General features: G+C 42.2%; 1 protein-coding gene across 1 annotated transcript; it reads right to left on the bottom strand.

Moving 5' to 3' along the window:
- Positions 1 to 1,034: 1,034 nt before the first annotated feature.
- Positions 1,035 to 8,871, bottom strand: zfand5a (zinc finger, AN1-type domain 5a). The gene is made up of 6 exons (XM_033620020.2): positions 8,539 to 8,871; positions 4,927 to 5,088; positions 4,118 to 4,220; positions 3,915 to 4,000; positions 3,227 to 3,355; positions 1,035 to 3,041 (listed from the first exon to the last, which is right to left on the bottom strand). Exons 2-6 carry the CDS (start codon positions 5,084 to 5,086, stop codon positions 2,893 to 2,895), a joined length of 627 nt encoding a protein of 208 aa, XP_033475911.1. The 5' UTR covers positions 5,087 to 5,088; positions 8,539 to 8,871; the 3' UTR covers positions 1,035 to 2,892.
- Positions 8,872 to 14,887: the final 6,016 nt, after the last annotated feature.

The raw sequence follows: 14,887 nt of genomic DNA on the forward strand, positions 1-14,887 counted from the left end.
GACACACACACACACACACACACACACACACTGTATGTGCTTCAGAATGTCTGTAGTTGTTCCAGGTCATATTTGGAGTGTGCTGATCATCCTCTCATCTGTCACCACATTAGTTATTGAGTGTACTCCTCTGTCCTCTCTGGTTCAAAGGACATGCAGACTCATGATTAAGGAGGACAGTGTGGTCAGTGATTAATATGCCTTCTGATAGCCTCTGGCTGGACTTAAGATAGCTCAGTGAAAATCTTGAGTTTGAACACTTCATGTTTTCCCACTCAATACGTGTTTGTGCGAACCTTCCATTGTACTTTAGACTTGTGTCCGGACAATGTGATCTCTGAGGCTTTCTGTCACAGGGACACCACATGAGCACACCTCAGCTGCCTGAGCAGCTGTTGCCGTGACGCCATCTGTGAACACACTCAGCCCTGGAGCTCCCAACAGGAGTGTGAGAAAACACATTGTCTCTGAAACACAGACACACAATGTGAGTTCTGCCTGGACAGCCCTGGCCCAGATAAAGTGGAGCAGGATCGCTTTCTTCCAGGGTCCAGGGATTAATACTTCCTGTGTGACCCAGACGAGGTTTGGACAAGTCTGTTGAGCGAGGTTCACAGTCAGAGCTGCCAGCGCTCTGTATTAACATGAGAATGCTAAAGAGGCAGGGTTAGCCTAGGTGAGGTATTAACGTCTGGAGCTCCTGACAAGTGGCTTGTATGCTATTCTTGTCCTGGCTGAAATTAGTTCCACTTTCAGTCACAGCCATCTTTTGCTGATTCATCATTAACTTCCCAAAGAGGCCTTATTTTTTCCCCAGTCATGTTTACCACACTATGGTACAATAAACTTGTTTACTCCATTTAAAGTTGCCCTTTTGGCCCAACTGGTTTATCTACACAAGAGAGGCTATAAAATGTGCAACACTGTTAAAACCAAGCTGTTGAAACAGCTGAACACACTCCACCGAAACTCCCAACATTACTGAGAAATGAGAACATGATGAGCTGTGGAAGTCAACACACAAAGATGCTTGGTAATGTCTCTCTGTACAGTTTTATTTACATGATACTATTCTGTCGTAATGCTGGATAGCAAGATTATATGTAATACATAAATATCAACACAGTTTGTTGTTTTTTCATTTTTTGTACAAATTTGCATATAACTAAGAATCAGAAAGGAAAAACTCAAAACGGATACATACAGTTGTCTTTTAAATGAAAAACACATCCTTACAGGGGGAAGGGAAAAAAAAGGAGAGGTGGGATTAACACAAGTCACAAACATCCGTGGGTTCCAATGTGTCAGGCAGCCATGAAAACACACTTTTGCACAGGAATGTGCACATGCACGCGCACAAATACACGCACGCACACTTCTCTACGGTGCTCTAAAGCAGACACACAGACCAATAGCTGTTAGACAGTTGAGAAGTTACATCTAATCTTGGTATCTATTATTTTTCATAAATCTAGCTCTGGCATGCTCCTGTAGTTCTGTAAACATGTGCTGATAAACCGGGTAGCTCCACAGACAAAAGGGTTGGGAAACAACACACACTCAGACACACTCAGACACACACACACACACACACACTGTGCTCACATGAACGTTCTGTTAGCGCATTAAAAAAAAAACAAAAAAAAAATCATGGTTCACATACCCTAACTCCACAAATGCACTGAATACATGCGCTAACATCAGTACAATATCAATGGAAGAGAAAAAAAAGCTAATAAAACATAACAGATAATTGTCTCTCAGCAAACAAATGTCCGAAACCCTAAGTTGAGTGATGCCATAATTCACTAATGCAGATGAAGAGTAACTCATGCATTTATCCCAATCCATTCATGCCCCTACAATATTGTTGCTTAAATTCACCTGCCAGGCCTGCCAGGGAAGGGTGCCATCCTTCCTCTCAGGCCACACATCGGCACACACAGCCCTGCACCAGGCGTCTGTGATCACACTATGAGCTCAGACCAGTTGGGGAACCCCTTCACCCATCATGTCCATTGAAAATGTTTAGACTCAGTGAAACGTGGAGTAACTCGTTTGTCCCTGTCTAGCATGATACCTCCAGCTGTAATGGAAGCAGCCTCATCACAATCAAACCGATCAAAGTCAACACAGACATGCTGATCAGAGGGGTCACTGAGGCTGAATGTCAAGACGATCCATTCTTCTGCTGGGGTTGAAGCTGATGAAAATAAAGTAAAAGGGAAGACAACAAAGCTTAACATAGTAGCTGTGAGGTAGGTAAAGCTAGGAAAGACAGAGACAAAGTAACAAAGCCCCTTGTGCATGGTGGGGGACAGTTGTACGGTTCTCCAAACGTTGACCGACTCCAGTACCAACGGAGCGCAGAACAAGACGTTCAAAAACTTAAGGGACACAACTTGTGTGGACTGTTACTGTGTAGTCTGAATGCTTTGAAAGACCTGCCAGTGTCTGACACATGACAGGGTTTCAGGGAAATGGCTGTCTACGGTTTGGCACAAAATGGCGCCTGGTTTGGGTGAGAGGAGCACAGCATATCCTGGACAGTTAGCCTGGGCTGCTCTTAATAAGACAATACATATTCATAGAAAAAAAAGGACTGAACAGCGACAAAGTCACACCACAGAAAATAGGATAAAACAAACTAATGAATTAATCAAAAAAAGGAGAGAAGTGATCATTCATGCATCAGACAGGATCTTCTCTTTTTTTCTTCTTTTTTCCCCCCCCGTCATTTTCTTGAGGTTGTAATTTCGTAAATCAAGTCCTTTCGATCCTCACTTAGCCACTCATGCCAGTGCTCATTTCAAAAGGTTCGCACTCATTCTCCAGTCTTTGTCAAAGATGTTTGTCATCGTTGCCGCTGCTGCTGCTGTTGTTTTGTAAAATCTATATTCTCTGGATCTTGTCAGCCACCACCACGGGGTTCTCTTTACGGATCTTGGCAGCAGCCTCGGCCTTATAATCATAGGGACAATTGTGCTTGTCTGAGTACCGGTGGATGCCACAGAACAGGTTGCCACAGCGACAATCGAACCCTGGAAGTACAAAGGTCAGAGGTCAAAGCTAGAACAGGAGAGCTGAATGACTACACTTAGGAAGTGGTATGGCAAAATAACCTTTGTCTTTCAATCTATGACAGTAAAACAATAATCGTAACCTGAATCACTGACAGAAACAGTATGTGTTGTATTAGGTGTCCGTTATGTCCCCCCCTGCTCACCTGTAAGGCCCACCCTTTTGCGGCACATGAAGCACCTATTTTTCTTGGGTTTGGGGGTGTCCCCCTTGCCTTCTTCACTGCTGGAAGAAGCTACAGGAGAAGGGCTAGAAGCAGCAGGCTGATTTACAACTACAACAAGACAACAGGGAAAAATACTCATTAGTCATGCAACATTTCATTTGCCATTATCTGAAATCTTTAATTTGCCAGAGCAACAGATTTAAAAGTTCATGGTTCTATAATACAATGCAAACAGACTGGCAACTGAAATTGTGTACTTCTGTCCAAAACGTCAGTAATTATTATGTTCCTTATCTCAAAATTGCCCCCACTTGTTCTTGGCAGAAAACAGTGCACTACTCAGAAAAAGCCTCTGGCAGGCAGCATCTAATCTGAGAATGCCCTCTGGTGTGGAGGTATTTTTAAACGGGTTTATTTTTAGGCCTCCTCTCTTTCTTGGAGGCTGTAAGTAAAACCAACAGTTGGGTTTAAGGTATGCAGCGAAGCATCAAAAATAAATGGTGGCTACAGTGGGTCCTTCAAGGCGATGTTTGCCTTAAGAAGTCTGTGTGCAAGCAGCCACCTGTGTGTGTCTGTTCTTTGCCTGTGTGTGTCAAATGTCCTCTTGTTTATGTCTGCTGGACTCTCTGTTACTACAAGTGTGTTTATCTGTGTCTGTGGGTCTTACCAGGCTCTAAGGGTTCTGGCTTGTCCTCCCTCGAGATGCTCATCTCTGTCATTTGTTGAGTCACAGGAAGAGATCCTTGAACAGTTCTGAAAGTTTTAAAAAAAAACAGACAGACAGGCGTCAGCAGGAGAAAGGGAACCAGTCAGTTCTCACATTCACCAATTACTTACTACCTCAAAAAGTGAAACCCAGCTGATACTGACCTAGACATGTCTGGTGAAGAGGCAGGGGAGGCATCAACCTTGGCTAGACTGGCTTCTAGTCTCTGGATAGCTGAGGCCTCTGAGGTAGGACTACCAGCTGAGCCTGGATGGGAACACAGTGAACATAATGAGACAAAACTCAAAACAGAAAACAATGAGAAATCAAAACAAAGTACAAAATATACACAACCATAGCTTAATTCAGAGCAAAATACTTTGTATACCTTGAAAATAATGTGCGCACTACACTGTATTGATGCTGAAATTATAATAACAAACTCATGTTATCTACCCCCAGATTAATAATTTAAAATCCCTTCAGCTGATTTGGAAACATACAAGTATCTGGCTATTTCCTTTCTCAAAGCTGTATTAAAAAATAACCTTCTACTCTTGATAATGTCTTTGACTCATTTGGAAAAAAGGGTCCCAACAGGTTTCCAGTGTTGCACTGTGAGCAACACAAATGTTTGACCTTAAACATGTCTAAAGGAGTGAACACCCACCTAACCTTGAACATTGTAATGAAGAAAACAGCTGTCTTTCATTACACAAAGTGGAAAAACAAAAGGGGAGGGCCGGGGGAGGAGAGCTGGGAAAAAACACTGACCTGGAACTGGCTGTATTTTAAAACAATGTCTACACTTCCTCGAGTCTCTCCTTATCTCTAGTTGTAAATATATAAGTGAAGGCACATTTATTCGTTTATAACTGGGCTTCTGAACTGGGTTAAATTATTTTCTACTTTTCCCTTACAAACAGGCAGAATTCTCTATTTCCGTTTTTGTTATCCTTGTGAATCAACTTACCCATAGGGCTGAGGGGGCTCATGCGGTCACTGCTTTGCTGCCGTGTCAGGTGATCCTTATAGCACACGGAGCACATACCGTTGGTTCTTGGGTTGCCATAGAAACCGCAGCCCGTGGCACAAAGCATGGGCACCGGGCTCTGGTTCGTCTCTTGGGCCATTGCTAAAAGAGTGAGAGAAACAAGGTGAGAATTAGACAGGCACACAGAGAAAAGAGTGTTTTTCTGCCTGAACACCCCACTGTGAAATACAGCTAAAATGTTTTCCATCACAGCACACATTCCCCTGTAAAGACGCTACTGTCCTGCCAATCTGGTTCCAACGAAACTTGTCGCTGAGTCAACAGGGCTCACAGCTAACAGGAGTCATATTATGAAAATTCGAGAACAACATGCCAGTCTCTTTTGACTCGCCCTTTAGCCTGAATACAGTAATGAACGCTTCTCCACAGGAAGTCCAGAGAACAAACAACACTCACTGTGTTCTGCTCAGCACCTTGGCAGAAGCTGGACTCTGTTCTGTCCCACAGCTTTGTTCACTGTTGTGTCCCCCTTTTCTCCCAAAATCCCCTCCCCCACAAACCCCTTTTCACAGTTCTGAGAACAGTTAGTACGCCATCTCTCATTTTTATATCTGAATACTGATTCAGGAAAAACTCTTATCAATTATCCCCCCTCTCAATAGCTAAATCATAGCTACCCACTTAGTGTTACTTAGGTTATTATTAATAACTGAAGCCAATTTTGTTTTATGTGTCATAATTGTATGTCATGGTAATTATATGATCAACAGTGACTCTTCGTCATAACTAACGCTGCCTCACTTGGCTTTTCACTTCCTCCAGACAGACATACAATGAAGCCTTGACTCATGAGCCGTATCTCGGCCACAAAAAGAACAATATAATAGTTAAAATAACATACTGTCCTTACCAAAAGGCACAAGATAGCGAATGACTAGGAACAAAATAGGTCGACAGTTTCGGAAAGTATTCCCCTCCCTCCCCACGAATCTTGCCACACAAGGCATTTCAAAACTTCCCGAGTCATTTCTCCCCACACATACGCCCATAAACAAGCGTGTATGTGCGTAACTTGGCAAAACGTGTAGCTCTATGACGTTGTCGCCCTGCTCTGCTGCAATGCAATACAGCAGGAAGTTGTGTAATGGGAGGCGCAGTCTTTGAGGCAACGGATCAAAAACACCTTGATGAATGAACAGACAGACAGACAGGAAGGCCTGGATTAGCCGGGTAAGAGGCATCCTGTCTGGCAGTCCTGCCCTGACTCTTTTACAAATCGTCTCATCGACAGAAAAGACAACAACACAGCCAACAACTGCGAGCATACACGACAACAGTGCCGTATTTCCTCTGTAAACAACCTTTGGCCCTGTTGTGCTGTAACATGGCAGCTGCTTGCTTGCGTTGGTGTGAAGCTGGTCTGTATTCTGGTCACGGACACAAACAGGGCAAGCAAGCTTAATGTTCCAGGAGAGGTGGGCAGTTGTTTCAAAATGTCCTGTCAGTCCCCTCGAGGTGTCCTGGCCTCACAAACAGACTAACAAGTGCTATTAAATCTTGAGCTACCCCCCAACCGCTCCCTCCGCCTCGCTTTATCTACCCCTGCATGCTATCACCGCCTTGTCAACAAAGGGTTTCCTTGGAAAAGCCCACAAAGACCTTCTCTCTTTTGTGTCACGTGTTCAGCTGCTGACTGCTGAAAAATACCAGACAGGAATGAGCTAGAGGTCGGTAACCACCATGTAGCTCGAAAGGATTTTTTCTTTACATGTGATCATCAGTATCCTTCTTTAAACCCATACCAGTTCGTTGTGTTGGCATCTACATTTGGACTGAAGGATCTGACCTACACATGAATACCCCATCTTGCTGGATTAGGTCTTACAGTGAAAACAGTTCCTCAAATGGAAGACATCAATTTAAACTGAAACTACATCAAACATGACAAGAAAAACAACACAAAAGATACAACAAAGAACATGACAAGGTGAATATCTGTTAACAGATTAACCATGACACAAAGGAACAATGGACCGTGTGGCTCAGCTGTCACATTTGGGCCCAGCTGTCAGACAAACAACAGGCATGTTACCCTAACCTTTACCAAGACCTCTCACCAAACAGGGATGAGGTAGGAGGAAAAATCACCTTGGTTACCCATGTTTAAATCCACCTAGCTTTCAACCTGACATGAACCGATGCACACTTTGAGGAGTTTTAAATGTCTGGTGATCAAATGTGGTCTTCCACCTAGATTAAAAGATCAATATCTGCTCATGAGCCAAATAAATTATACCCATGTCTTGCTTCTTCAAACTGTCAATAAGCTTCAATAAGCATGCACCACAATGTGTTGAGTATTGTAAAATACTGCACATCCTACAGGGCAAGTCAGGGGGTTTCCAGCACAGGGTAGATTACAAGCCACAATCATTCACCACCAACTTCCTTTCACAAAAATCCAACCCCTCACAGCAATAAAATGTGAAAACAGGCTCGACTAGAAATAGTGCTGTTTGGTCTCTAAGCGATCGACATATGAACCCAGTTTAAACAACATAGCTGTGAAAATCTCCAGCAAACAAAAGGGGAAGACAGTGCTCCTGTATCAGACACAGGCTCAACGTTAGCTCATATTTCAGGCCCTGCTGGGCTGAAAACTACTGAGTCACACTGAAGGACAGTACAGAAAAAAATCCTCTGTTGTTTTGTTCCACGCAGTAATTTATTCTCTTTAAAAGGACACAATAATCAAATGATGATCAGTGACCGACAGGAAGGCAACAGCACTGATGTTTTCTGAAATAACCCACAGTCTAGACAGTGTGGTCCCTGCTCCCTTTGTTTCTTCTTTCTTCCTTTGTCTGCAATCTCTCTGCTTCCTGTTTAGACATCGTTTTGTAGCTCCCTTTCTCGCAGCATTTCTACTTAAAGCCATTTTCTACGTGTTTTAAACGAAGCGATACGAACAACCTCGATTTTATAATCACACTTAAGTACTTGGAAACGACTTGGTGGTGCCTCAGAGCTCTTAACGCGGAACAAACCTCATTTTCTCCAAAGCTGAAACTACAGCAAACACGAGGCAAAGATGTGCTGGCAGTTCATTTAATATTTAACCAAGTGCTGTGTAGTTATTTCAGAGCAACTCTCTCGCTCTACTTGCCCATTCGGCTTATGAATTTTCTATTTCTAGACAGGAATTAACTGGCTTTGGTTCCCCATCCCCCAGCTCAGGGCAAATAGAAAAACAGAGACAGCAAGCAGCACTAGCTAGCTCCCTCCCTTGTTTTCTCCCGAAACCAGACGGAGTCACGTTTGAGGGCTTGTGATATTTCCAGCCAGGAGGAGGAGGAGATGGTGGTGGTGTTGGTGGTGACAACTTCAACGAGTCAAAGACAAAAAAAGCTTGTTTACCACACAATACCATCACGCATACACCCCCTGACCTTTCAATCCACCGTTAAAGGTCGCCGTGACCGACCATCGGCTCAGATAAACCCCTCTTTTCCTTGTTTACCTCGACAAACTGAGCTCACTTGAAAATTCATCCTTGTTAAGAAAGAAAAAATAATAATCCAAGATCATCACCTGCTAAAAATCGATGAAGTTTCTCGCGAGACGACAGGAAAAGTGGCCGTTTGTCCTGGCAGGAGAAAAGGGGGTCGAGGGTCTGAGGTCCCGGTAACGTCCTTTACTGTCTGAGGCTGCGTTTCTGTGGCGTTGTCCTTCGTGTCAGGCAGGTTTAGGTGGGTTTAAGTCTCCCTTCCTCGCCCTCCTACCTCTCTCTCTTTCTCTCTCCGTCTCCCGTTCCTTCTGGATGGATGTTTGTTTCCTTCTTTAGTAAGAGGAGTGGCGGATGATGTCACGGGTAAAACAACGTGTCCTCATTGGCTGCCCGCGGAGCCCCCGAGCGCTATGTACAGTGCTGCGAGACGGTAGGGAGGCGGGGGGTGGTCGCGTGTGCGCATGCGTGTCAGTGTAGCGTTATTACACATCTATTCGTCATCCTCCTACAAGGCCACGAATCTTTTTATTGAGTAATCCACCTAAATGAATGCATACATGAATAATAGTGCTGACATGACTGTATTGAGAAAATAATTGTATGATTAAGAGGGTAATCTCCTGGGAATGCCTCTTTGTATAAAACTTTATATCGGTAAGAGCCACTATTGTTGAAACAGCCTCACCCCTCCTCATGTCTGAGGAACAAAACAACGGTGGATTTATAACTAGAAAGATATACAAGCCTGTTTGTTATGGGAGAGCTCTCTTGGCTGCCCCCCCCCCCACACACACACACACACAGACTTGTTTTGTTGACATTGAAAGAGTGTAAACATGTTTTCCAAGAGGTAACAACAGACCAGAGCCAAGCAGCAGGGGTGGGTGATAGGCTACCACATAAAAAGTTTCAAACTGATACTGTTGCTGAAGTGCAGATTTTCTGCCAGAAAATGACTTTGGTAGAAATTAAATTCACCTATCAGAATATTACTTAAATAAAAGTCTGTGCTTAAGTATCAAAAGTCATTTATGATATTGAATGTAAGCCTACTGAAAGTAAAAGTAGGCCATAAGTAAATAGCATTAATAAAGAAAGCAAGTGGTCAAAATTTTGAGAAATTTTAACTTTATTTCTTTGTGACATGTACACCACTTTAAAAATGGACCCTACATTACACGTAAAACAAGTTACTTTCCACAACTTAAAGGATTTAAAGAGCAAAATCCATTTTTTCTGTCTGTCCCTTCGTCCCTCCTCTCATCTTCCTTTCGTCCCTATTTTGTAGGAAGTAACAAAGATGCTTAGGAAAAATGTAATTAAGTAAAAGTATGTATTTTATTTACTGAGTGTAGTGAAGTAAAAGTGAAGGTTGCCTGAAAATAAAATCGTAAGTACAGATCCTACCAAAAATACTTAAGTACTGTAACAAAGTATAATTACTTGGTTACATTACATCAATGCTGATACCAAGTAATATCAGGGTAAGAGTTACAGATACTGATGCCAGTACCACTATTTTATGATTAAATGTAGCTGATGTTCTGTGATGATTTACAAGGTTAATGTATCATCAGGCTACATCTGAATAGATTTTCTTTACTATTCATTCATTCATTTGACAGACTTTAAGGGAAAGTTTAGATTTTTTCAAGTGGGGTCATATGAGGTACTTACCCATAGACAGTACAGTAGGCAACATATAGTAGATTTCTGCGACACACTGCCAGTTTGAAGAAGCAGGCTGGAGTCTGACATGGGAGTTAACCAATCTACTGCTGATACTGATTTTTTTTAAGTGGTACTTTTTTTAGGTGGGTAAAATGCATTTTGTTGCTGACCCCCATTCCCATTCAGGCCTACACTGCTTACCTTCAGTGTCGAACTGTCAAAACTGGGCGTGGGCCGACAGACATCAACTGTATAAAATAAACTATGACTATGGATAAGTGCCCCATACAACTCCACTTCAAGAAATCTGAACTATCCCTTGAGGGCATTTCTTTTTATTTCTGTAAATTTATGTTAAAACACATTTATACATATTTAATCAGGTAATCTCAAACATGTTTATGGTGTGAATTGTGATGTAAGCTACCAAAAGACGGATCAAATGTTTTTATATCAATCCTATTGGTACTAATAAAAGACAATTTAATTAGGCTGCTATTTATTTACAAAATGCATTATTCAGCCCCTAGATCCTAATCTTCTGATCTTAACTACATGCCGAACCCAGAACCCTACACTAAGCTGAACCCAACACATGATTCTAACCCTGAGCCCCAAAATAAAATCGTAACTATCAAACAGCTATTTAAAGATCCAGCCAAAGAACAGGCTGAAATGTCTTCACTTTGAAACGTCTTCAATCTGAGGGTTTATATTTGTCATCATAAAGATAGATTTACAAGAAGCACACACACACACACACACACACACACACACACACACTTATGTTGAAAGTGTAAACATGTCTTGTGGGAGGCTACAACAGATAAGAGCAGAGCAGCACCAAAAGATCAAGACAGCTTCAGGATGTACTGTTAGAAAGTTGTTGTGAAATTCAATTTGGTTCTAGTTTCAGTTGGTAAACAGCCACCCCTCAGGACTTTTATGTCATGTCCCCAGTATTGTTTCAGGGAATTGAGGGGGTTTAAACATTCTGAGAAGGTGTTTACAGATACACTTTTACAGTTACAACCAAATGATATGCAAAAACACAGTGATTTCACAATTCTCCAACAGAATTATGATCTGGTATTGTGGGGTAGGCTTTGATATAGCCTACAGTATTAACACAATTATGAAGGGAGAATTAAGCACAATATAGATTTTAGCAGGTAATTTAAAATACAAATTTTGGGAAATGAAAATGTTACTGTTTTCTGTGGCTATGTCACGTGAGGGGAAGATTAAACTGTGGGACTTTGGATACTTGGCCTCAGTATTTCTAAAATCCTAGCTACAGCTCTGGTCTGTTTGAAAGCCACATCTTGATATGATAATATAGGGCATAGCGCGGTCAGCTGGGATGGACGGGCAATTGAGACAATGCCTGTTTAGCAAGTTAGAGACTATGTCTATGCCACTCACCATGCTCAAACTTTACCACACCCTCCTCATTTTTTAACCTCAAAGTGGAAACCCTTTGACTGTTCCTTACATTTTATTAACAGTTTTGAAATCTACTGTGTGTAGCCTATGTAAAGTTTTGGCTCATTTGTTATTTTTCGCCTATCAGTTTGTGCCAGTGTTAGCTGTCTGAATGGTGGTAGCTAGCACTGGAGTCCAAAGGTGTCTGCTTTCCCTGAGATGGTTAGGAAAGTTAGCCAGAGACAGTATTGTTTAGAGCTCCTACCTTGATATGACTGAAGAAAAAGTAAACAAAAACAGTACAATTGCTTGAGTAAATGTTTACTGCATTAGTGTCACATAGACCTGCATTTTAACCCCTGAGCATATTTTTCTCACTCTTTTGCCATTTTTTTAACTTTTAGGTTGTTGTTATTGTCTTTTTTCCTGCAAAACTAAACAAACTTAATATCCTTCATAAACCTATGGGCCACATGTAGCCTATAGAGTTCTCCATTTTTCTGCAGACCGACACAGAAGTTACTTTCGCCCCGGTTCACATCCTGTCATCTACTGGTCATGTTTTTGTGAAACACCACATTCTTTCCAATCACTTGCAGTTGGTCATGTGTGCTGTGCGGTTTACCCTGTAGGTCTGACAAGTCCCAGCGTATCCCCCCACCTTGTCAGCATAACGTCACACACATCCCCAGGCGCTACAGGGCACGCTGAGCAGCTGGGTGTTTGTGTGTGAGAGTTAAAGGGAACATGTTGTCATCTATCAGTGAGTGGATTCGTGGAAACTGAGAAGGCTAGTACAGTCTAGAAGCCCTTGGCTAGTGTAATGTGTTTGCTCCAGTTCAAACCAGACTGCATGTGGAAACTGGAAGAAGGTGTAGCCAAGTGAAAGTAAAAGTAGGTGGTGCTGCTGATCTTCCCCAAACTTTTTTAAGGGAAATACACACACGTGTTTGTTACTTACACTGGTTTCGTCAAATGAACAGATGACATGTTGATGTCTTTATTTGTACAGCCTGAAACATGCATAATTACTTTTACCATTCTGGCCATGAATAAAGGGTTGACTGAAACTCATTTACCTAACATTAGGGTAAGATTGTGTCTTCCACACAAAATAAGTCAATAATCATGAATATATTTTTATAGTGCATATGCCTATATGTCTAATCTAAATAATGTTTGACTGACTTGTCTTCTACTGGCCCTCTCATACTGTGCATTATTCATCAAATCATTCCAAGACAGCAGCATTAAAAAAATACAAACAACAAAGATATACATGTAACAATATTAAAATAACTACATCACAAAGACAAATACCATCCGATTAATTTACCTTAGTACTAATGAGAGCAAATAAAACATTTAAATGAACAAAGGTCTGACAAACTCTGAAATGTTTTGTCTCTCTTTCCACAAACAGTGAGAGAGTTAAGGAGATGATACAACTGATCACTGATCAACAGCAATACTTGCCTGACAAACAAGCTCTCATATCATCTCTAGTCAGATTGTTAATCTCTGATAAGTAAAAGCCAGCTGGTGATTATCTGAGTCACGAAAACTGCAGGATGGCCAGTGGTTAACTGACACTGACACATTCACACTTATAATTTACAGTAATCAATTCAATATCACATCATGTTAATGTTGTCGTCCACTTTTCTTTCTAGGCTTTTCACACTGGCTTGACAACAGGGAGTTCATTTGCATATAATTTACAAGCAAAGGTATCGGGCGGGACCTCTACATTCAGGAGCCCTATTTGCTGATAAAAGTGACATCAGATACTGTGATCAAACTATAGCAGAGGAGTGAAATATTGACAAGTTCTCAACGGCAGCTGTGGCTTGGATTTAAAGGAACAGTGTATATGATTAAGAGGGATTGAGCGGTGAGGATTGCATTCTGCTACCACCTGAAACTTCTCCTGGTTAGGATTCTTTCAGTGTTCATTGCTCAGGAGGTTTTAACCGGGAGCCAAATTATGTGCGGAGGTGTCTTGCTCTCCAAAACAAAGGGACCCATTGGTTTAAACCAGTAAAAACACTGAATAAAGCAGTGTCACATTTAAAAAATCATTGTTTTTCCAATGCTCTCGTTACAGAGGGGCTACCAATACCTATGGTGGCCAAAGCAAAAAGTGAGAATGACCCTATCCAGAGCCAGTAGTCCCTTTTACACTGCCTCCTCAAGGCAGAAAATTCACACTGTTATGCCGCCTTGCTGTTCTGTATAAAAGGTACAATCGTGGAATGGGGGGCAGTGTTGTCTTGACTTTAAGCCGGCATCAGAGTCAGTAATGGTGCCAAAATGACGTCTGTATAAACAGGCAGGTGGCAGGACAGGATCAAGGGCGCCATGGTGTGATGTTCTGACAGCGTGTTATGTGTGTGACCCACCATGGGAGATTTAAAAACTAGCTGCTAGCAGTATGCAGCTAACTCAAAGAAGAACAGCGGCCGAAAATGTTCGCAAATTGGACAAAAAACAATGAGTTCCAGGAACTCCTTACCCTGCGAGCAGAGGACAAGATCAGCTGCCATATAACAGGGAGGGCTTGCTGTCTCAAATCACACACTGGAACATTACAATGCCGACCATCTTTGGTTATGTTTAAAACTGCAAAGGAAGCATAATGAAGGGACTTCATAGCGGCTCTATAAGCACAATCTTTGTGTAACAGGGGCTAGTGTTGTGTTTGTCTCTTCCAGGCTACTGTAAAAACGTGGGTGCAACATGACGATCTCTGTAGACGAGGACCTGCTCGCAATGTAGATATTTAAATGGCTCAGTCTAAGGTAACGATTCTTACTTTGTGGTGATTATATAGTAACATACTTATTATATTGTATTACATGTCTGCCACTATCCCCCTGGATCCTACATACTGGAGTTCCCTTTAAGTCTTGCTCACAGCATGGTTTGTTAAACATGAATAGTGCTTGTGAAAAGTCATCATGTGGCATTTGTATGCATATCCAGTAACAGTGGTATGGTTCCCTTGTTGTGCAGACGAAGCTTTTCATATGTGAGTAAAGAAGGCACATGGAGGGAGGGGAAGGCGAGGGGGAACCTGGTCTGTGTTTTACACTGAGGTCTTTGTGTGCGAGTGTTGTGTTAACTCAGCCCTGTATGTAGAAGCAGAGGAGAAGGAGCATGTGTATGCGAAATGTATGTCTGTTTAGTATGTGAAGGTTCATGGGTTTCAGTGAGGGGAGGGGGCAGCTGAGGAGAGAGTGGGAGGTGTAGAGTATCATTACCCATCCCCCTCGCTGTCATTGCTTGGCTTCTATGTGTGTGTGTATGTGTCTGTGTTTGTAGGTACTTGTATCG

Source organism: Epinephelus lanceolatus, chromosome 9 (assembly GCF_041903045.1).
Source record: "Epinephelus lanceolatus isolate andai-2023 chromosome 9, ASM4190304v1, whole genome shotgun sequence".
Taxonomy (NCBI): Eukaryota; Metazoa; Chordata; class Actinopteri; order Perciformes; family Serranidae; genus Epinephelus; species Epinephelus lanceolatus.